This window comes from Fonsecaea pedrosoi (assembly GCF_000835455.1).
Source record: "Fonsecaea pedrosoi CBS 271.37 unplaced genomic scaffold supercont1.8, whole genome shotgun sequence".
Lineage (NCBI taxonomy): Eukaryota > Fungi > Ascomycota > Eurotiomycetes > Chaetothyriales > Herpotrichiellaceae > Fonsecaea > Fonsecaea pedrosoi.
The window spans coordinates 1,952,631-1,975,418 of NW_013550608.1; the positions used below are offsets into that span (position 1 = coordinate 1,952,631).

At 52.5% G+C, this 22,788-nt stretch overlaps 8 protein-coding genes across 8 annotated transcripts; 2 read left to right on the forward strand and 6 right to left on the reverse strand.

Moving 5' to 3' along the window:
• Positions 1-794: 794 nt before the first annotated feature.
• On the reverse strand, positions 795-1,906 carry Z517_12024 (uncharacterized protein; the record flags this gene model as incomplete). The annotated part of the gene is made up of 2 exons (XM_013423604.1): positions 795-1,650; positions 1,710-1,906. 2 exons carry the CDS (start codon positions 1,904-1,906, stop codon positions 795-797), a joined length of 1,053 nt encoding a protein of 350 aa, XP_013279058.1.
• A 244-nt stretch (positions 1,907-2,150) lies between these two features.
• Z517_12025 (uncharacterized protein) lies at positions 2,151-3,397 on the forward strand (the record flags this gene model as incomplete). Its single annotated transcript, XM_013423605.1, has 2 exons — positions 2,151-2,401; positions 2,458-3,397. The coding sequence occupies 2 exons, from the start codon at positions 2,151-2,153 to the stop codon at positions 3,395-3,397; spliced, it is 1,191 nt and encodes a 396-aa protein (XP_013279059.1).
• Positions 3,398-5,156: 1,759 nt separating this feature from the next.
• Positions 5,157-6,376, reverse strand: Z517_12026 (uncharacterized protein; the record flags this gene model as incomplete). Its single annotated transcript, XM_013423606.1, has 4 exons — positions 5,157-5,928; positions 6,000-6,085; positions 6,152-6,182; positions 6,282-6,376. The coding sequence occupies 4 exons, from the start codon at positions 6,374-6,376 to the stop codon at positions 5,157-5,159; spliced, it is 984 nt and encodes a 327-aa protein (XP_013279060.1).
• A 1,656-nt stretch (positions 6,377-8,032) lies between these two features.
• On the forward strand, positions 8,033-8,719 carry Z517_12027 (uncharacterized protein; the record flags this gene model as incomplete). The annotated part of the gene is made up of 1 exon (XM_013423607.1): positions 8,033-8,719. One exon carries the CDS (start codon positions 8,033-8,035, stop codon positions 8,717-8,719), a length of 687 nt encoding a protein of 228 aa, XP_013279061.1.
• Positions 8,720-10,271: 1,552 nt separating this feature from the next.
• Z517_12028 (uncharacterized protein) lies at positions 10,272-11,991 on the reverse strand (the record flags this gene model as incomplete). Its single annotated transcript, XM_013423608.1, has 2 exons — positions 10,272-11,825; positions 11,896-11,991. 2 exons carry the CDS (start codon positions 11,989-11,991, stop codon positions 10,272-10,274), a joined length of 1,650 nt encoding a protein of 549 aa, XP_013279062.1.
• Positions 11,992-12,920: 929 nt separating this feature from the next.
• Positions 12,921-13,633, reverse strand: Z517_12029 (uncharacterized protein; the record flags this gene model as incomplete). Its single annotated transcript, XM_013423609.1, has 2 exons — positions 12,921-13,529; positions 13,580-13,633. The coding sequence occupies 2 exons, from the start codon at positions 13,631-13,633 to the stop codon at positions 12,921-12,923; spliced, it is 663 nt and encodes a 220-aa protein (XP_013279063.1).
• Positions 13,634-17,095: 3,462 nt separating this feature from the next.
• Z517_12030 (uncharacterized protein) lies at positions 17,096-17,542 on the reverse strand (the record flags this gene model as incomplete). Its single annotated transcript, XM_013423610.1, has 1 exon — positions 17,096-17,542. The coding sequence occupies one exon, from the start codon at positions 17,540-17,542 to the stop codon at positions 17,096-17,098; it is 447 nt and encodes a 148-aa protein (XP_013279064.1).
• Positions 17,543-20,293: 2,751 nt separating this feature from the next.
• On the reverse strand, positions 20,294-22,387 carry Z517_12031 (uncharacterized protein; the record flags this gene model as incomplete). Its single annotated transcript, XM_013423611.1, has 6 exons — positions 20,294-20,625; positions 20,715-21,089; positions 21,150-21,395; positions 21,525-21,701; positions 21,760-22,133; positions 22,215-22,387. 6 exons carry the CDS (start codon positions 22,385-22,387, stop codon positions 20,294-20,296), a joined length of 1,677 nt encoding a protein of 558 aa, XP_013279065.1.
• Positions 22,388-22,788: the final 401 nt, after the last annotated feature.

Sequence of the window (22,788 nt, forward strand, 5' to 3'; positions counted from 1 at the left end):
TTGGGTGATTCCAAACCTGGCCGGATTCCTGGGTGCTTGGGTACCTGGAGCTTGATGGAGCGGATGGTATGAAACTACGATCAAATGGACTACTTTGTATTTTTTTCCGGGTGGGTACTCGGATAGACACTGACGACAACCACACTTTTAAAAGTCACGATGGAGTTGATGGACTAGGTAGGTAGGTATCGGTTCATACTTTCTCAATACCTATAGCTACGTACGAGTTATGTAGGTATCTACTTGACCTACTACATGTGTATATCTTGCTTGTCTACAGGACGTGTGTGCGCGGAGTATTTCCTCCTCCCGGGGGTCTCCCAACACTCCCGAGACTGCGGCTGTTTATGTATCTACTTGTCTACACGTCTCTTCCCTATGGCGACGGGTATGCATTAGCAGTAGCAGTAGCATTTAACCCATGGCATGGTATGGCATAGCATAGCTATCACCAGCCCTTAACAGACTAACAGACAGATATAGAGAGAGGGAGGGAGGAGAGACAGGGAGGATACGCGTAGCTTTGAGCATTGCAGAGAGTAAGAGTAGGCAGTCAATTAGACTTCTTTTGCACGCTTCGAATATCTAGCTCCAGAGGAGGAAGAATAGAGGGGGCGAGCTCAGGACCAGGGGATTGGAGATTGCGGACACGGTGCGGAAGAACAGCACAGAAGAGAAGAGACCGGGAATGTAACCAACATGCACATGGTGCTCTCGTTTCACTAGTGTTTCGGGCTCTCAAACGTCCTTTAACGGATATGTGAGATCACTCGTCGCTCTCGAGCTCGGAAAAATCAATGAAGAGCCGCGTCGAGAATCCTCCTCCTGACGTCGTCGCTGAAACTGGTGGCGACGCCTTCCTGGTCTGTCATGACGTTCATTTCGGCGTCGACGGCCGCTTCGTACGCCTTGAGCACGTTGTCCTCGTCGACCCTGACACCGTCCTCCGCCAGGATCTTGATGCACTCGGAGATGCGTGCGATTTCTCGGCGGGTGCCTTCGCCAATGTCGTCATTCTGGCTCGAGTAGATGGCACTGCTGACCACGTCGTCGAGATTCGAGATGCTCACGCCGCCGCTCATCCTGCCCTGGTCTTCGGCCTGTTCCATGTGCTTGCTCAGCCAGATGTAGCCGTTCACCCCGAGGATGACGTTGACGTCCCCGCCACCTTGGGCACCGCTGTTGATCGTGAAGACCTGTCTTCGACTCCGGACCACGCCGCCCCCACCGCCAGTCCCGGTCACGGCGAGGAACATTCCGTTTCGCAGCTTGCCATATTTCAGACTTCGGGTGTGTAGATTTGCTGTCCCATCACTACTCCTCAGCTGCTGGACTTCTGCAACCACCAAGTCCCCCTCCTGGAAGTAGTTTCGCATCTGGAGTTCATCTGCGGTTGTGCGTCGCCTCAACACCCCACCAGGCAGGTTGATGGATGACAAGGGCAATTGAGCCAGTAACGGCGCCGCCACGTCCACTTTCCACTGGTTCTTTTGGACTTCCACTATGCGACCGACGACCAGATCCCCGATTTCCGGCGTATATCTTGCGCGGAGGGGGGCTACTGAGAGTAATTTGTTTGTCTTTTTCAATGGGCCTGCGAGGGTCGCGATCATGGTGGTTGACTGCTCGGGCATGAAGGTGCCATGTCCCCTATATCTGGGTCAGTAGACTGACTCTCAAATCCGCTTCAAGTTTTCCTCCAAGCCTACCTCATCCATTGTGTGTCGTCCGTAATCACCTCTCCTGGCAGGGCAATCTGTCGAGACGAAGAAGATAATCGGCGGCGCTTTAGCGGTCGACCGCCATCTTCCTGCTCTGAGGCGTCGCTAGACTCGTCATCGTCGCCATAGATGTCCGTCTGTATAATTTCCTCCTCAGGCTCTGGTGGTAGAACAGTTAAACCCATGTCTGCGTTTGGGCTTTACAAAGTACATTTCAAACAAAACTTGGGGAAAATCGAGCGCGGCGGGTTGGAGACGCCGGAACAACTTCGGCTTCTCACGTGGTGATAAGCGTGGGGGCTTGGCACCCCTTATCGAAAATATGAGAAAACGGTCCGCTGAAGTCATCGTCGTCGTCGAAACACTCCACGTCCCTCCATTACGTGCCGACTTCGATCTAGATCAGGTCTTGCCTGCAGAGTCGCGAACATGGTGCGACACAAGAAGGACGGCGCCTCATCCAAGTCCAAAAAGTACTCTACCAGGTCGCGACATACCCCTCGCTCGGCACAAGGTGGCGAGGGTGATAGCGACGCTGTGCCTGAACGCCCACCTTTCAAGGCAGCGTGCTGGGACTTTGGGCATTGTGACGCAAAGCGCTGCAGTGGAAAGAGGCTGATGCACTTTGGCATGATGCGCGAGCTAGCTGTGGGTCAAAAGTTTCCTGGTGTAGTCATCTCGTGAGCAAAGGACTTCTTCCCCTTCTACCATCTCGTCATGTTGACCAAATATCCAGCCCCAATGCAAAGCAGATCTTGTCACCGGCAGATCGAGATTTACTCGAACAGCACGGCGCCGCAGTAGTCGAGTGCTCGTGGGTCAGGATACAGGAAATCCCGTTTTCGCGGATCGGAGGGAAATGCGAACGGCTTCTGCCCTATCTCGTCGCTGCCAACCCAGTCAATTATGGAAGGCCGTGGAGACTGAACTGCGTCGAAGCCCTCGCCGCGTGCTTTTGCATTTGCGGGCATGAGGACTGGGCAGAGATCATCTTGCAGCACTTCCCCTATGGTAAACCGTTTCTTGAGATCAACTCCCAGCTCTTCAAGCGGTACGCCGCGTGTCAGAATGAAGAGGAGATCAAGAAGGCCGAAGAAAAGTGGCTTGCGAAGCTGGAAAAAGAGTACGCTGACAGTCGTCTCAACAAAGATGCTGCTGGCGGGGAAGATGTCTGGGCTGGTGGGAACATGAATAGGAGAGAGGTATACGACTCCGACGATGAAGATGCTGAAGAAGATGAAGACACCGATCCTGACGCAGATGATGAGAATGTCGGCCTACAGCAAGGTGTATCACTGGGGCTGCCCCCTGATGAGGAAGACGATGACGAAGAGGCTGAGATGGCTGAGATCCGCCGCAAGATCCTTGCCTCTAAACCGTTTACCGAGAGCTTCCCCTCGGAACCACCCAAAAAGAAGATCCAGCAGTCGAATCACGAGGAAATCAGTGATAACGGTGCCACGGCTCATCCGTCGACAGAACAGTCCCAGCAGTTGGTTGATTCCGACGCAGAATCAGGTTCTGCCGAGGAAGACTACGACGACTTTGACCAGATTGCAAGTGCGACGCCAGTGACGGACCGGACGGGGATAGTGGCGCGCGAAAGACAGAAAAAGCTCGAACAAGCAAGTGCCTCGTTTTCTCGGACATCGCTTTCTGCCCCGAAAAGGTGGTAGCATCGTAACTTCCTGTTATATCGGTTCTAGGTTCAAAGGCGCATATCTACGATCGAGGAGAATGAAAGAAGCACATGTCAGGAGCAGGGACGACCGAAAACATCGAGCAGGATCGTTTGTCTGAATAGATATCGATTCTTTGTACCTGTGGGGCCATACACTATACCGACGTCTCCAAACACCACGTCAGAGACACCTGCATATGATTTGAATGGACATTTTGTTCTTGGTGGGCATCGGAAAATACAATATTGCCGGAGCAAGGATCGTCAAAAACCCACCAGCGAATTCAGCCTTCTCCCGCTCTGCCACATATACGCGCAGGCGATAGGCGCAGATCTTGCTGAAAATCATATAAGTCTCCAGAGCCGAATCTGCACAACAGTACCATGGAATGGTCACGTGTAACCAGAGGGCGGATAACTTATCCCACCGACGAAACAGGGTCCGATTTCCTCAGATGCAAGAGATGTCGAGGAACTTTGGTGGGTCAAGGATTTTCCGGATACTACAAGTACTATCTTGGATTAGTAACGCCACCGGTTGTCTTTTCCGACCTCACAGGTGCTTTACCTCGACCATCGGCTCCCAGTGACCAGGTGCACTGATATCTCACATTGTTGAACGGCAGATGGACAGAAATCGCCTCGGTCTTTACGTAGGGTCTGTTGGTGTGTATGCATGCATGCATGTATGCCGCGACTCCGCCTTACAACCTCGCACGATCCGTCCACAGGATGGAATTTGTCATTTGCAAGCTCAAAGACTCCGTCTAGTGTGGCCACCAGAAGTCTTACTTTCCAAAGTGAGCTGCGTTGGTCTCGCTAGGCTGCATAAGCGAAGATGTTTCAAAAGTCCATGCAGATGCATTGATTGCTCCCAATAATACGAGGTGGCGACCATCTGACCATCACTTCCCCCGCAGGGTTCAGGCTGGACCGGCATCTCCGATCCAACAAAGTTTGTCCAAGAGATGCATCTCCTCAAGCCTAGCCATATGCCAAGGACTTTTTGTCTTTCCCCATGCGACAGGAGCTTCTTCGCTTGCTTTGGCTCCGTATTAGGCATGGAAGATTGCGTCGTAGGCATGTGTGAATCTGCACCACATTCCCACAACCTTCCTGGTGACCCTGGAAAACTCAGGTTGCCGACCCGCTGGAAATGAGGGGAGGTCTTTCAGACATTTTGATAAGACCCTTGTCTGAGACTCGCAAAAGGCAAAACCCAAAAGCCGAAACTTGCATACCTTTCCCAGCGAACCCTTGTCCGTGGCGGGAGCGAGTTTGCGGACAAAGGAGGCAATGGCGAGGTCGTTGATCCCAGGGAGTTGCAGTGTTCTACTGGAGTAGTAGTTGTCGCTTCTCGACTCACTTGAGCTATTACGGATTATTGGCTTTAGATATAGACACACAACTTGATTTCATTCCATTTTTCACTCGTTATAACCAATCAATGGATGGTACGGGGCAACTTTTCTGCATGCTGTTCGCACGACAAGAGAACATCCTCCCAGGGAACGAAATCGTAGCTCTTTAATCCAAGAGATAGAATATAGCCCATGGCCTCCCAACCTTTTTCCTCAATTAGAACTTTTAGACGAGCTGGTAACAGACCGTCCCACAGTGTCCTAGTCCCCATAGCATCATAATGACCCAGCACGAGTAGTGCGAGTAGAGTAGCCACCCAGTTTGAGGCTTGCAGACAAAACCCATCTCGAAAACAACAACAAAAGGGGGCAGATGGAGGAACAAATCGCCAATCATCCAGTCGCAGCCGACTGCTGCGCCGCAACTATAGACCCGGACCACGGGGGCAGATAGTTATCAAACACGAGGTCGTGCGACGGGTGGTGAGGGTGTCCGTACGGGATATGCGGCAAAGCGGGCATGCCCGGCACGTCGGTGGATGATGACGACAATTGCTGGCCGTAAAGGTGGGACGGTGGCGGTTGTGGTGACGGAGAGGTACAGAGACCCATGTCGACAAAGGCGTCGACTTCCAGGCGCGGTTCCATGAACTGCTCCTGGAAGAAGGGCTGGTGGTCGTGGGCGGCGTGGGACGGCGCCCGTTTTGTCAAGCATGCGTATCTGCCCGTGGGAGACAGCGACGAGGCCAATTCAAACTGGGTCTTCTTGTCCATCTCTTGCGCGGTCCTCGTCGTCGTCGTCATCCCCGGTCCCGTCGACGATGGCGAGCTGCTGGACGTAGATGCGATCGATGTGGCGGAGTGCTTGTCGACTTCCTCGACGGCGTCGCGAGTGTTTGTGTTCGTGGTTTGGGCTTGCGTCTGCACCATCACCATCGGCGTTTTGTTACTGAACAGCCGTGTCGTCGACTGTTCGGGCTCGCTTAAAAAGTTTGGCTCGTCGAGGTTGGGGGGCAACAGGCCTAGTCCCTGCAGGATGTCGGTCGTCGAGACCCCTCCTCCTTTCGACTCGTCGGGAATGTCTCCCGGAAAGCCGGTCCTTCTGCGACAGGCCCAATATAGTCGTTGCAGGGCCGCATCGGTGACTTCTCGCATCTGGAAGTAACTTTGAGGACTTATCAGCCACCACTGCCCCCCAAAATGGCTCGACATGTGAACGCGGATTGGCTCTCTTACTAGTTTCTCGCCTCTCGCCGTCTGGCAGAGTATACACACGGGCTGTCGGTGGCTCGGCAGAGTTTGCACGCTTGGTCCCCGTCACACTGTTATAGGGTTAGTGAGGTAGTCCAAGGCAATACACACAAATTTGGAGGCGGGAATGGACTGACCTTTGCCTTCTTGACTCGGCATCGATCACATCTGCACTCGAATCAGCATCCTTTTTTTTTTCCGAAGTTCCAGATTATCAAAAGGAGCAGTGTACTGTAGTGTAAAACACTGATGAGAAAAAAGACTTACGCTCGAGAAGTCCTGCCTCGAGGAGTCTTTCTCTCCGATTTGGACGTCGTCCTCGTGTTGCCACCCTCCTTCGACGCCGGTTTCAGGGTCTTCATGGTTTTGTGGTTTTTTTTTTAAGACGTGGATTCTCTTGTTGTTGTTATGCAAGACTAAAGCCCCATGCTCGAGAACCCCCCAAACGTCTGTGGGCGCAGCAGGTTCGGGCCTTATATTGTACAAACAAGTCCCCAGCTAATCGTGTGGGCTAGCGCAATGGGAGAACCAAGATTTCGGACAACCATGACGCGTTTTCGCGCGTTGGGCAATTCTGCCCAGAGATACGCTGCAAAATTTCAACGCCGGGCGCATTTGGTTGGTCCGCAGCCACAGGCAGGCACGTTTCGACTAGGATGGTGCCTCGGAGTAATGATGGTGCTATCAGCACAACTTCCGCATCTGGCCTTTTTTGAACGGTGACTACAGGCCTGGTCCTCATAGGTTCGTGGAGGGTCGCCACTTGAGCCACTGAAGTTTAAATGCTCTGGCGCGGGGTGACGTAAAGTGGTCCTTGGTAAGACTTTTGATACTGACTCTTAGAAGGAACAGACCAGGTAAGCCGTAATAGCCGTGGAACTCCATTGTTCGAAGACATGTCAGATACCCTGGCAGGATCTGGGTTGTCTAGTCCTCAGATCTCTCCAGTACTTGCCTGTTCCGACCAAGGCAATCCGACGAGATGCTCGTTCAGGATGTTCCGCTCCTTTGCGCTGTTGGTCTGAACTGAGTGGCGGGATGGATACCGTGCATGGACACTGGCCAATGATTATGCACCTTGGCGTCGGGGAAAATGGAATTTGTTCTATGGTGGGGCAACTGCGGGGTTTTCCGCCTTTGCCCCATTTCCAATCCCATGTTGTCCATGTTGAAAAATATCTTACATGTGTCTTTGTGCATTGAAAACACGTATGGGAGACGTGACAGAACTTTGGAGATATCAAATCATGGCAGTCTCCACTGATTGGTCGTCATCGCGAGGAGCTATGTCGACCATATCGAGCCTCAGGACTTTGAAGGAGAAAGAAACGAGCTGCATTTCCGGTTCTGCTGCGCTCCATTGAGAGACAGCAGTCCCATGAGATTCCTTGTACCATTGTTATGCCGCCAACTCAGTACATAACAGAGGTGTCCCTAGCTCACCTCGTAGAGCTTTGCCTCTTCCAGGTAAGATCAGCTTTTGAGAGTGCGAGGGGAAGAATGTTGGGAGCTTCCTCCCCGAACGGACGCTGTCGATCGTGGCTGCTTTTTCCGGCCCTAGTCTTTGACGGACTCTGCCATACGCAACGGAAATGCTACTTCCTACGCTTTCGGTTGGGGTTTCCCATGGCTCTCACCCCTCTACTTCTCCATTATTAACTATGCCACACCACCTACCACCCCCTCCCTGGGCATCCCAAACCGTGGAGTGGTCGCCGTCTATCACACAGCCCTGCCGGAGAAAACTTCCTGCTGTATCAGGTCATAGATTCGATCCCATCCCTAGGACTACATCCCCCTCCGGGTCATTGATCCGGCCCCCATGCCATGTGAGAGAAGGAAGCCTGTATGGGACGGTGACGAAAGTCGCAATGGACATCTACATCATATCCCATTGACCACCCCCACCCATTGAGGCAGGACAAGGTATACAAGAAAGCTCAGAAACCATTCGTGGTCACACACATGAAGGGTTATATCAATCTTGTTCAGGCAGCATCGACATCAGACGTGATACGATGACTTTGAACACCGATTTCACCACCTCGCCTGTCTTAGCGGATGACGCCAACATTTGGCAGTTTCCATTATCCTCTGGTGCCCCCTACAACGACAGTTACAGCCACCAGTCGCCAGTTTTCAGCGAACATGACCTCTTCATCCAGCCGACAGATACTACTTCCCCCGGGCTGGTTACACAGAGACCTGCGCCCGAGTTTGTCCAACCCCATGACCTTCATCCCCGTGGTCTCGAGGGTTCGACTTCGCCAGCGAGTCAAACTTCGCAACTGGGACGAACCAGTTCCATAGACTCGCCCGCTGGATCCATGTCACTGAGCCACCAACAGCTCCTCCGACGGATGTCCCTGGCCACAATCGACCTAAACGACGACTCTTACCGGCCTAGAAATACCCCGGCGCGACGGAAGAAGAGCACGACTGGCCGCATCGCCCCTCGCTCGGAAAAGCACGCGCGCGAGCTGGAGCTGAATCGCAAAGCCGCAACAAAATGCCGCAACCGTCAAAAGGTGTTTATCGAGCACCTCCAACAGCGGTGCCGCAAGGAGGAAGAGAAAATGCAGATACAGACCTCGCTCGTCTCAGCCCTGCACGACGAGGTCGTCGCGTTGAGAAACGAGGTCCTGCGCCAAAGCTTCTGCGACTGCCGCTTCTTGTCGGGCGCAAATTCGGCCTTGCACTCGTGACACGAAGGTCACGGAAACTGTATAAGATTCCAAGAGGGCGGCAACTCACCGCAACAACACGGTGGTCCGGGACAGCTGTGGGATCTGTTGAAACCGATAAGCTACACCCGAGCTTCCCCTCAACCGTCTTGAAGCTTGAAGCCATCGATTGAGAGTCATGTCCACGTTGGAGCATTCAATCACTGATCGGCCGAAGGAAGAAATGGACTGCTGCCCGCACTAAGGACGAGTAGGAAGAGGAGGAACGAATTAACGCTACAACGACTGAACGAACGTGGGGGAGGGTTATATTGTTTCTAAGGAGGATGCTATACACAGGCCTACCTCACGGGATGGAAGGGAGGGGTGGTCTTGGAATTTTCTTGTGCTTGTATTAGCCAAAGCGACGGGTTGGTTCACTGGAAAAAGGGACTTGTGTCTTGTTTTCTTGTCTTGTAATACCTACCTATCTATCTATACGTTATACCACTATTCTTACAGCACCCCCGGGATCCTATCCATGCGGTCTACCGTACGGGTTTCCAACAATGAGCCGGAATTCTGTCTACCATCCAAGCAAACCCCCTCTCAGATACTCACCACGACCCATCAAAACCATCTGACACTGACATCCCTTTCAGGCAGGCAGGTCAACGTCTTGTATGCAAAGTATTCAGGCCATCCAGGCCATCCAGGCATCTGAGACATTCGCACCTCGAGAATAGCCAAGGGGTATAGGTATAGATATAGGTATAGTGACAGTTGTGGTAATAGCACCGCGTATCCCGACGTGTCCCCGCCCAGCCCTGATATCCTGGACCGTGGATCGTGGGTAAAGGAACGCGCCCTGCGCGGTGAACTAAAACGGTCTGCGACGAGCGGATTGGTCGACACGACACGACACGACATGACATGTCCGTCTCGTCTCGTCTGTCGTCATGACGCGCGCGGAGCGGAATGCGGGAATACCTAGGTAGGTACTGTGGTACTGCATACTGCATACTTGTATTTTTGGACCCTTGTGACTCCCGTAACGCCAGCGGGCGGTTGATTCGGCATCGATCATATATCACAGATCCTAGGTCGTGGGCCCTACTAGGGATCGCAAACCTTGGGGCGTTAGTGGCCTCGTGGTCCTGTGGTTCTGCCTGTAACAGTGGGTTTCGGAGGACCCTGTCCGGCGCGGGATGCGGTGGATTGTGGGCTGTGGGCATGGAGAACTATATCTGTGTGTGGATGGATGGTTGGATGGTTGGATGGTTGGAGGGAGGGAGGGAGGGATGATAGATGATGGATGGACGGCTCACTCTCACTCACAAACCTCTCTCCTTTCAGTTCAAAGGCCACTAAAGAACATGGGAAAGAATACCCATTCTATTCTTACTTCTTGATCCCGAATCAGCCTCTAGGGCTTCGTATCCACCAGCACCAGCATCGTCTCGCTTTTTGGGACCCCTCAAAATCAGGCATTTCTATCAGCTGTGACACACACATACGAACATAAAGGCTTATTAGTATATACAATCCATGATGCACATAAGGCGGATGTTCCTTCCCCAGGTAAGCTCCCCGCCTACAATCTCGGCGTGGCCTTCTCCTTCTTGGCCTCCTCCCTCAGGATGCGCTTCAGGATCTTGCCGCTCGCGTTCTTGGGGATCACGTCCGTGAACCGCACCCCGCCGTCCAGTCGCTTGTACTTGGCCAGGCGCTCGGCGACCCAGTCGTAGACGTGCTGCTCGGTCAGGTTGGCGGGGGCGACGCCGGGTCTGCGCACGATATAGGCGCGAGGAGCTTCGCCGTCGAGTTCCGAGGCCGCGGGGATGCCGATGACGGCGGCGTCGACAATGTCCGGGTGGGTGAGTAGGACACCCTCGATCTCGGGTGGCGCCACCTGGAACCCGCGCACCTTGATCAGCTCCTTCTTCCGGTCCACAATGTACCACAGCTTGGTCTTGCTGTCGCAGTACATCATGTCGCCTGTGTGGTAGAAACCGTCGGCGTCAAACGACTCCTTGTTGGCCTGCGGGTTGTTGAAGTAGCCCTTGATCACGGTGGGGCCGCGCGCGCACATCTCTCCGACGACGTCGTAGCCCGTGATGTCCTTCCCCTCGTCGTCGATCAACTTCAGGTCCATGCCTGGGATAACCCGGCCAACCGACCCCGTGTCGTCGTCCTCGGGCCACGGGAACTGTGTGAGGATGCACGTCGTCTCTGTCATGCCCCAGACCTGCGCGAACGGAGCACCTTCGCCCAAGTACGGCCTGATCGCTGCCTGGGTCTCCTTGCTCAGGGGCGCCGCGCCGGCCAGGCCGTGGCGGATCGACTTTATCGAGTACTTCTTGATGAGCGGGGACATGGCAATGGCGACCGCCATGGCCGACACTACGTAGAATTCTGTGACCTTGAACTTGTCGATGTTGGCGAGGTATGACTCCAACTCGAACCGCCGCATGACGTACGCCCGCTCTCCGAGCTTCAACGTCGTCGTGTGACATCGGGGCGCGATGGCGGCGTGGAACATGGGGGTCGCATACAGGTTGACGGGCTCATATGATTTGTTGTACATCGTGGGGCCGTAGCACAACTCATGTTGAGCGATCAAGTTCCGGTGCGTGGTTATGGTAGCTTTGGGCAATCCCGTTGTCCCAGAGCTGGTCAGTCGAGCCGCCGTCGTGTTTGCACAGGTGTCAAAGTCGTCGAAGCGCACCCAGTCCTCTTCACCGTGCTGCATCAAGTCCGTCCAGCTCGTAAACCCTTGCGGAACAGTCTGGTTGGACTGTGTGTTGAAAACACGGACCTGCGACTGGGAGATCCCTGTATCCTTGGCTGCTCGCATCAGAGGTTCAAGCAGTTCCGGTTCACTAACGAGGAAAGTTGCCTGGGTGATGTTGACATGATGCCGCAACTCGAGAGGTGTGTAACCGGGATTCGAGCCAGCAAACACGGCACCCGCGCCGACGATGGCGAGAAAGAGTATCGGATAGTAAATGTCATTGAACGAGTGGACGAGGACACAGTCGCCCCTTTTCACACCAGCCTTGTGCAGACCGCAAATCAACTGACGAATGATCTTGCGTGCTTGCAGGTTGGAGATGGAGCGACTTGTGTTGTTTGCATCAATAAAGATCTGATAGTTCCTCTCGTCAGCAAAGGGGTTCTGGAGCGAAGCTGCTTTCCTCGTGACGGTCTATACTTACTGGTTTGTTGACATCGTATGTGGGCTCATCGAAGATCCACGAGCAGATGTCTTTGTTTGTGATTTTGGGGGCAGGCCCGGATGCAAGGAAGACCATGGCTGTCGGTTGGAGGTATAATGATTTTCCTCAAGGCGGTGTGTGCTATTTGTTATTTGATATTTGAACTTGCTCGCTAGGAATCAAGGATGCGGGGTGCCTCGGTATAGCTGGGTCAAATTTAATGTACCGAACTGGGGTGGGAACGAGCACACTGGTCGGTGTTGACTTGGCTGATGTCGCAAAGTTTGTGTCAGCAAGAGACTAGACGCGTGGGAAATTGTTGGCGGTCGATTGTGGTATAAATACTGAGCATCCTATACCTCTGGGAGCTTACAGGCAGATCAGCATAAAGCATAATCTGAATGCGCTGACTGAGATACTCTCCAGGAAGTAAATGCGGCCACGTCCTCACATGGATCAAATGCTAGGTCCGCAAGGATGCGGCCGCCTGAGAACGAGGCTCACGCGAGGCTCTGACATTGGATTCCAGAGGATGATCATCCACTTCCCCCTAGCGATACCACGTATCAATCCGATTGTTCGGCAGCCGTCCTGAGATCCACGAAAAGCATACTCGCCCACGGGCCTGGTTTCATTTGTAAAAGGGGGTGTCGCATCCATATTCCAACTCCGTACATCCGTCACAGTACTCGGTACTTCTGAGATGTGTTAGGCGTCGGGGATCCCCACTGTGTTGGTTAGCGCTTATCATTGTCGCATACTAGCATCACACAAGTGAGGAGAGGATTGCCCCAGATATCTCCGAGTTGCCATATTGAGGGTCAACTGCAGCTTGGAGTAATCCTTGGCTGGATGATTGTACTCGGTACGTCGTAAATACGCTGGTGCTGCCGTAATGCAGGATTAGATAATAGTCGAGATTCCACGTCGGAGACTCTCCATGGTCCATTTCTACGGCGTTGTGTGAGGATACATAGTGGATGGTTGCTGACGTGAGTATGATGGTGTTGAGAGCCGGGGCTCCCTCATAGCGACTTCACGAACCAGATGGTACCAGAATCTCTGCCTTCCTCGCCACTGACACCATTGTCAATCACATACGGGAACCGAGAAAACCCTACGCGAGGATAGAATCTCCCAGCGTCTTCATTCGCTGCTGCCATGAGCAGATGAAGCCCTTTTACACTTCGCTCTTTGGCCGCACCACAAAACTGCTCAATCAACCGTCGACCCCAGCCTTGCTTTTGAAACGGGGTCAGTATATCGATGTGCATATGCGCCGGCCATTGTTCCATTAGCTGAGGATATTGTGCGTGCAGCATCGTACGAGGGTTAAACATGATCTCTCTTAATGCGTTTGGTAGATTTTCGTTCCAGCCAGTTGGCTCGTCGGGGCCCGGCTTTTCTAATCCCTGCGACTGCATGTGGGGAATATATGTTTCCTCGTACTTTTGCACAAACGAGGCAGTGTCAGGGACTCCGAGCAGATACCCTACTGCGACGCCATTACCATCATCGAGAACAAAGCAGGTTTCGGGTTCTAGCATGAGATAGGGTCGACACCACAGGAAGGAAGCATAATGCAGAACTGGATCGCCTGCATCGCGCAGCTCGGGAGCGGCAGTGTCACGGAACTAGACACCAGTCAGATATAACCATAGTATGCTAGAAATAGTAGACGAACAATACGAATCATGGCGTCCTTGTCCGACTCCTGGTACACGCGGATGAAAGGCATTGTGAACGTCTTTGCGCTGAAGGACGGCCACGAGTAGCAGGCCTACTTGAAACAGAATCGACTAGGTCATAACCTGTGCAACATGAAGGCAAGAAACACAAAGCATACGTGTACATGACCAGCTATCATATAATGCAGGCGCTTGAGTGACTATCCAGAGGGATCTGCGTCCACTCTTGTCTCGAGGGACGGATTGGACATCCTTGGAACATGTCAGGTTGCATTGAGGATCAGCGACGCGGATCATCGGCCGATGAAGAGCCTTAGTTTACCCATAAAAAGAGAATGTTTGCCGAAGCTAGTGAGTCAGCCACTTGCCAGTTCATGCTTGGCACTTTGGCTAGCTGGATCCAATTTTATCGCCGTGAAGATCCTCGTTTAGTACCTCGTAGATCCTATCTCCGTCTGCAAGTCAGAACCAAACGAGTACCGAGTATGCCTACGCAGTGAGTCGAGCCCAAACGTGAAACGAGGACATGGCTAGCCCTTCAATGTCGCACACATGGACCGATCCACAATCTTGGGGAGCCCGTGTCTCTTTGTCTGCTTCCAACCCGACCTCCCCACCGATCTTATGCCTTACAGTGTGATCCGTCGTCGGGCTCCTCCTGCATTCTCTACAGATCCGGATGCTTGAAGCAACTTGGGCTGTCTGAGCAAAAGAGGCGGGTTATATACCGCTGCGCTGTCGATGAGATGTCTACCTTCGATGCGTCAACGCCTCACTGGCTGTCACGAACTCCCGAGAACAGAACCGATTTGCAGCCAGGAGCTCCTCATGCGGCCCAAGACTTCATTGTTGGGTTCCTCAGGTCGACTTGACATCCAAATGGATTACACAGGACAGACAGTAAGCAGTGTTGAGAAGCTAAGAACTGAAAGGAAACATAACACCACATCCCTTACTCCTCCGCGTGCGTGGTAGGCGTATCCTTACTCGAAACAGAATCACGAACTTTTTGACTGGAACTCAGTATTTAATTGGTAGGTACCGAGTTCCCAGGAAGGTTGCAGCTGGCTACAAGTCTTTGCACACATGCAATCAGCCAGTGGAATTAGCACGGAAAGAACTCCTTCCTTGTTCCAGAAACCACTTGGTGCTGTGGGCTTCCTCAGCCTTCTGGGCTTCTACCGGTCGCTGTCGTGGCCGATCACGTGAAGCATGGTCCAGACCATGTTGCCTTATGGAATTGCTTGCCATGGGATTTCCAAGATGCGCATACCAGGCTCGACGGTCCGGTGACATTGAGCCGAGGTGTTTCTCACCTCTGGCTGTACTAACTTGTACGAGAAAAGGTCGGCGGAAAGACGGCATTGACTCTGGGACGGTAAACCATCCATCACGGATGTCGGTGCCCTGTGGATAAGGGATCAAGCGACCAGTGCCCATCGAATCGGACTTGTCTCCTTGGCCCCAGCTACAGACAACCGAGTTCTCGTAGACGCCAATCTTTCCATCCTCTTTGGGAGAGGTCGCATCAGTCGGCTCCTCACCCTTGGTGTTGGTAGAGAATTCCCAGTTTTGGACCTAGAATTCAGAAGTTTCCAGATGGGTCTGCAACAAAAAATTCGGACACGCTGTTCATCCTCACTCGCGCTTTTCGACATTAGACTCCACCCAAAATCCTACTCTCAGGTACAAGTACATGGAATTGCACTCCCTTCGCCAACATCCACACCGCCAAAATATCTGTTGAGAAGACCAATGAAGTGGTCCGAGGCATGTGTGCCTCGCCGTGCCGACACCCGGAAGGAGGGCCCTTTCTCGACGAGTGAAGAGCGACAAGTCATTCAGTGGAGAAATTTGCGCGAAAGGGAAAAAGTTTATCGGTAGGACTCGGCGGGTGGCTTGCATACGATATACTTTCGAGGAGGCGATCAAATAGTCATCAGTCAGCAGGTCTGGCACTGGCACCTCGTACGACCTACAGCACAAGTACTCTACTCCGCTGTCAGACCCCGCGGAGAAGAGAACGAGGGAAGCGATATTTACTGGAACAAGAAACAAATAGAATTTCCTGCTCATTCGTACAAAATCATGGTTGGTTCGGGTCCACTGGGGGAAGAGAAATCTTCGTACTTGTACACAGATCCAGAGATGTGCATCTGCATTGGTACGGACGAGGGGCGAGCGAGTGGGTGGGACGATTACCGCATTCGGAATGCTCGCCATCGGCCTTCCGCCATGGCCCTTCGGTTTCACACCGCCAACCCCCATCCGTCACAAAGGCATCAACTAGCTTTTATCTGGGATTTTCTTCCCCTCTGCGCCAATTGATCCCCCTCGTACGAGCCACTAAATAGTCGTGACGATGAGTCAAAAACCCCCATACCGGATCACGGCGTTTAGAGGGAAATGCAAGCCCTCTTAAAGCCTCTTTTCCCTCTTCCCTCACCAACCAGACCCGGGACGCGGGACTCGGTGCAGGGGGACAAGGGGGAAGAGTATGCACGGATGCACGCATGTAAGGAGGGAGTCGGTCAGTGGTACAGGCGAATGAGTAAATGAGTTGAAAATGAGTGAGTGAGTTGAGCGAGCGCTGATATACCCGTGCACGCACTGCCCGCCTTGGAAGGGAAAAGGCCGAGGGGAGGGATAACCGAACCCCCCCCGAAACCATCGAACGAGGCTGGCCTAGAAGACTTGCCCCAACCGAGGCTTGTGGCTTTTGTGGTCGTGAGGAACGACGATGGTATTCTATGTGGCAAATGTGGTAGGTATGAGAGAGATGGTGGATAGATGGGATAGAGAGAAGGCGGAGGGCGGGCAGGACGGTGGACAGGACAGGAGGCGGAAGCTATCATAAAGAGAAAAAGAGAGAAGCGAGATTTGGTAGATATCCATATGTTTATTCATTCATTCGTCTTGATTCGACGAAATACTATGTAAATGTAAATGTAACTTCCTTTCTCTGTTCCTCCTCATATTCATCGGACGAACTGGCCAAAAAGAGCCTTCGAGACAGAATTACAAGCTCGAGGAGGACCTCTCCATGGTGTCGCCAGGATCAAGCGGGACACAGGTGTAGAGCGCTGACGACTCATCCAATAGCCTGTGCCTGGTCGCTTGTTCCCATCGCTGCCAGGAAGTGGTTCTCGTCCGAGTTCTGGAAGTCCGTCAGGTAAGTACTCCATAGGACCGTCTGTTCGTCCTGTCATGTTGGTGTTGGTCCTCGAGGGAATATTGTCCGCGCCGTCAACAATTTGTTGAGAGGGGGGACGTCTCAGAAGATCCAATATTTCGATCGAAGTCTTCACAAGCCGTGGGTTGTGGCTTGGAGTTCAATCAATGGGTAAGACTCGAATGCCTTCCCGCTGCTGCAAAACATCGCTTATGCTGGGGTATCGTAAACCGCTAAAGGGAAAAAAGTCGTCAACGTCAAGGGTGGTCGTACATCGCGCCAGCGAGGTGGGGGCGATACAGGTGTAGAGTGCTGAGCCTCATCCAATAGCCTGTCGCCTTCATCTCACGGGCCTTCGCGACTTGGTCCTCGTCAACGTCAATCCCCCCAGGTCTTCCTCCCCATCCTCCAGATCCAGCGGGAACCCGTACTCGTCCACCAGTTCCAGGTCCGAGGTTGAAGACCTCTGTGCCTCTGCCTCTGATTCTGATGTTGAGGATGATGACGATGACGATGAGGGTTGTTTCCTTTCCTGGGGCATTAGATATTTGTCGTCTGTGGGTGATGTCTGGCGCTCTCGCTCCGTCCGGGCGATATCTTGGAGAAGTAGTTCGAGGAGGTGGTCATGGCTGAGTTTGAGACGGAGGTCCTCGCGCACTTGCCTATCCGAGGACTTTCTCCGGGCGGTGTCGGCCAGATGATATGTTTCTTCGCGCGACAGACGTCGCGTTGGTGCGAGATCGCGCGAAGGCGGTCTGCTGAGAGGTTCCAGAAATGATAGAGGCATCTTGTGATGTGTTTGTGTATCAAAAGGTGAGGTGGGTTAGATTTGAACTGTTACGGTGTAGTCGGGGTAGACGGCTCAATATAATTATGACTGTGTCTACCGGGTGGTTGTACGAAGAATGGAGAGGTTTTTCGCCGGTGGAGACTTCAGCGAAGAAAAAATCGGGCTGACGAGGCGGTGGAGTTGCTGGTTTTTGTTGTTGTATCCCAAAAAGATTGTCAATGGGGCGGCGGGCGGCTCGAGCCTCACTAGGGACATGTGAAAGGGCTCAAACTCGGATGAAAGTATTTTTGTGTAGTAGAAATCTCGACGGGTTATTGTCGGGAAAACGTTTGGCGGAGACTTGTAGAGTTGTGTCTGTGTCTGTTTCTCTTCCTTGGAAATGGGAATTGAATTGGGAGAGGAAGTGTGGACTAGATTGAACACGAGGACAGCACATCTGTATATTAATGATATTGGCTTACTGATGCAGGTTATAGTTTTCAATCAAAAAACACGGATGCCTGAGTCACACAGCCCATGGACATGGGCTAATGGGACCGATGGTGCCATGGTATTATCGCCGTGGGAACCATAAATTTCTCCACCGGGATGTTGCGGTGCATACGAAGGAGCAGGGAGGCCGTAAGTACGAGCACGCATTGCTAAGGCAGGGTTGAGTAAACCCCGTAGAGCCGAGTCGGAGTTCTCAGTAGTACGAGGTAGTGGGAGTAGATACGCGCGGCGAGGCGGACGTGGGCGGCAGTGTTCACGCTTTAGTGAGAAAGGGAGAACAAATAATCAAATCAATCAAATCAGAAACGACGTTTGACTCACGCCTAGCGGAAACCCAAGACTGTCAGGGCAGAGGATTGGCTGGTTGTTGCTGTTGCCTTGTTGCGCAATACTGGGCGAGGCGGATTGAATTGGTCCGTCGGATGCGAAATGCCGTTTAGAGCAAATCGTGGGATGCCTTGGTGCCTTGGGACCTTTGGCATTAGCATTGGCATGGGACACGGAGGAACTGCATCCAACCATGGAGCCGGGCTTGAGGCCGAAGAGTGGACGGAGATTACAAACATAGACAGACAAAGGCTCGTCTTCGGCCGAAGGTTTACACCTTACAGGGGCGGCAGGGGGCAGCCCTTTGGTTCTCTAGGCATGGACTTATAGGGAGCGTAAGGGCTTATGGGAGGCTTATTGCCGGACCGATGACTCTTAACCCTTGGATGACGGGCGCCGTTGCTACCTATGAGTATGCACGCTCTCGCTCCTCCGTCACCTTTGAATCCATGCACACGCCCTACGCCTTTCCTTTCCCCCAACGAGGTGCGCAAGTCTCCTCGGGCTTCTACAACTCCCCGCGATTGTTGTAACCTCTTACCGATTCCACGGGTCAGATGTGCGAACAACATCTCACCTCACATCCCACATCCCACATCCTATATCTTGTCTCACCCTACCAACAAGCATGAGGTACAAGTATTTGATTATCCGGCAAAGTCTTGGTCCGCTTTGGCATTTCTTCTCTGTTTGCGGATGACCTACGCATCCCGGAAGCAAAAAGAAGATGCGGACTTTAAACGATGGAATTCGGGCCCGTCTACATCTACGTCCGCGTCACGGCCGTCCCAATTATTATTATCATGACCAGTACAAGCATAAAGTCCCCCGAGTCCTTGGCTTTTGCCCTTGGTCTTCTCGCAACATTGCCCCGGATGTGCACAACTTCCGGCCGAATAAGCAGTACGAGTGACCAGTACGAAACACGAGAGCCGAGAGAATACGAGGCACAATTTGATATCATTGCTTACTTCTACAAATACAGCCCCCTGGTGCCCCGCGGAAAATAGGTCAGATGGTCGAGTCACTCTATCTCAACAACCAACTCGACGTACGAATGTAGGCAGACAAGATTATTATTTGCCACAAAAGAGGGAAAGCATATTACCTGGTGCATTGACCCGGAACCCCGTACGTGCCGGCTTGTCGATGCTATTCCTCGTGCTCGTTCAACATGACACGTTGCGGAAGGAGGCCACGAGCAAAACGCTGCAGCAACAAGGTTTGGTCGTAATAGTGAACACAACACGACTGAGCTGCGCCTCGGACAAACACGAACCTTTTACTGATTACCCTTGTATAGCACGAAATCTTCGCTACAAATGGTCAGGTCACGTGTCGTTACCTTGAGAGGAAGGACTTTCCATTTCGGGTTAGTCGTCGCGTCCAAGGGCGCCGCCAGCGTGGTATCGATGCCGCCCTGTCACAGCAGAACTTTTCCCACCAAGACGTCCTCACCTTCATGTCTCAGCCCTGGGCTTATGGTGGCTGAAGTGCAGTAGTTGAGGAGAGTTCGTGTGATTCTGCAGGTTCAAGGTTAGTTTAAGACGAAAGGGAAGCGTGATGCACCAAAGGGCCTGGGTGCCCTTTGACAAATGCACGGCCAAGCCTTCGCTCTTTGATATCATCCGCGTAGAGGGCGCCTGTTCCAGGGATATCGAAGAGGGATGCCTGTCAGGAGGTGCGACACAAGGCCAAATGCAGGCTCATGTCGCGAATATACTCGTATGACAGGCTTGTAGGCCACCGAGTCATCCATTTTTGAGCTGGCAAAGAATCCGCTCATTCGTCACGAGCGGAACTGCTGCTAGATCACTGAGGACACCATCAGCAATCTTTCCATAATCCTCTTTTCATCCGCGTCTGTTCCAGAGGTGCATATCTCTTTCCCTCGCATGCTGGGTACACATTGCCCCCAGAGGGTCAAGTTCAAGACTTAAGTTGGTCGCTCTTCGGGGCTTTTCTGTCGCTATCAAGGCTCCCCTCGTCGTCAATCGGTCTCCCCTGACTGATGATACTTGCGCGTCGTTGCTTGGCGGCTTCCTCCCTCTGCAAAAACCTCTCTTGCTCCCTTCTGCTCTTCTTCAGGTCCACAAAGAAGAACAACAACAGAAAACTCAACCCGCTGAGCCCAAACAGGAAATAAAAGGGCAAGCTGTTATTTCCCTTGGGATCCGCGTCGATGATGGCGCTACTGACGATTGGGCCGATAAACGCGCTTGTCTTCCCCATGATAGAGTAGAGACTGAAGAACAAAAATTCTGGGATAAGCACATGTTAGCTCACTCCGACGATAAGCGAACCCGGACATGCTGAAAGACATGTCCACAAACGAAACGAAAAGCTTTACCTTTGCCGCGGGGAGTGACCTCGCTGATCATTGTCTGCGAGTATGCATACCACTGGCACACAAACAGGCCGTAGAAGGCTTGATATACCCAGAATTCCCATTCGTGGTGGAACCCGAATGATTGAGACCATATTCCGATCATCCCCCAACCGTCAAGGAGCAAAATACCAATCATGACTGCGTCAAACATTGTTTTGGTGCTGAGTCCGAAGCGCTTTTGGATGAGCCAATAAGCAAGAATCCCGGCACCTTGAGCCGCTATTCCCACAATGAGCAGGTATGTCAGTGTCAACGTATTGTACGAGACGACTGAGTTTTGCAGAGTCGCAATAACCGTGACTGTTGTGTTCAAAGAATCGCCGAGCAGGAAGTAGCCTAATAATCTGTGCATGAGTTTGACAATTCTCACCGGTGGAAGACGACATAGGCACTCACCGACAAGGTACAGCAAGCTCTGCTTCAGCTCCCAGATCTGGACTAAGGCCCGCCAAATGTTCCAAAAGCCAACACTGATGATGTTCATTCCAGGGGGAAGTTTCTGACCAGGTCGTCTCTTCTCCAGGATGAACCAGGGCACCGCAAGCACGATCCAGACACCAGTCGCATACGCAATGAGAACCGATAGGCCCCATAGATTGTTTGCAGCACTTGCGTTGACGTTCAAAGCGAACAATATTCCAACTACCACAAACAAAATATTAGCGTCGTTCACCAACATCGGTTTCTCGGCAGGTCGCAAACTCCAAGCCTTCATTGTGAAAAGACGAAATTCACACAAAGCTGACACCCGCCGTCCGAATGGACACTCACCTAGCACGGCAAGAATGACGATTTCCCCAGCGCTCTGCATGATAAATGCGACGTTGTATATGCGATTGCGCTCCATCATGTCGGCAAAGTCATAGTCGTCTCTACTAATCTCTCGGTTCTCATATTGTACCGCCTTCTCCCTCATCTCAGGCGTGTTCCGTGCCAACCCCGGAAAAGCTTGACAACATCTCATTAGCACCGTCCACAAGGGTATGAATTTGGTCTTGTTGCTTACCCGCTGTCCAGAAGGTGATGCACATCTGATAGGAAATAAGCCCCGTCATGTACATACCCGTTGCAGCCGGCCATTTGTCTTGCGTGTGTATTCCTAGCCAGCCAAAGCCTATCGCGAAGGAAACAATCGACCAGAACAGTAGGACATAGGGTCGCCATTTCCCATAGTCAGCAAGACTGCCAATCAGCAGAAATAAGACTACTTGAATGGCAAAAGATATGCCGTTTGCAAGTAAGACGATGCTGTTGATAGTACGGTAGGCGCCCAGAAATTGCAGTCGTTCGCTGTCACCAGCGGCCTCGTAGAGCAGGTCTTGAAATGACGTCGGTGCAAAATTGAAGAGGGTCAATCCATTATTGCCGATATAGTAGCAACTGGCGGTATGTGTTAACCATCAATCCATTGACAGCATCATGGCCAATCGAAAAGCCTTGTATGATGTGGAAGGAACTCACTAATAGGCCCAGCGCTCCCACTTCGAAGTCTGATACTTCGGGTCAAACTGATCTGGAGCGACCGGCCGGTCTTCATCGAGATCGTCGGGGCTATTGAGTTCAGCGTCCTTCTTTGGATCTTCTGCCTCTGGTGCGGTGGCAGCGGCAATAATCCCTGCGTTGGCGACGGACATGTTGACTTCCGAGGATAGACCTCAAGAGTAACTTCAATCTCTCCGTCAGAGCTTCTGTGAAACTCATCGAAGAAAGAAAAATAGCTAGGGTATATAACAGGTCAAGCGGCGAAGACGCCATCACGGCGATCTCCCGTAACATGGAGATGTGATAGGAGGTGAGGACGGGTATGACGACAAGCACCAAACAAGCAACACAAGGCGACATGGCTGATTGCTACTGCAATGCTCAATGGCCGACGACCGCAGTGGTCCAATCATTGTCACCTGCTTAGTGGCCAGAAAAAAATGTCAGAGTAGTAATGGGCAAAGAAAGCGGGATTGACCGTCCAGTCACAGCGCCATCATCATGAGCTTGTATTATTGCCAATTGGCTGCCCGGGGCGCTAGATAAGCTTGGA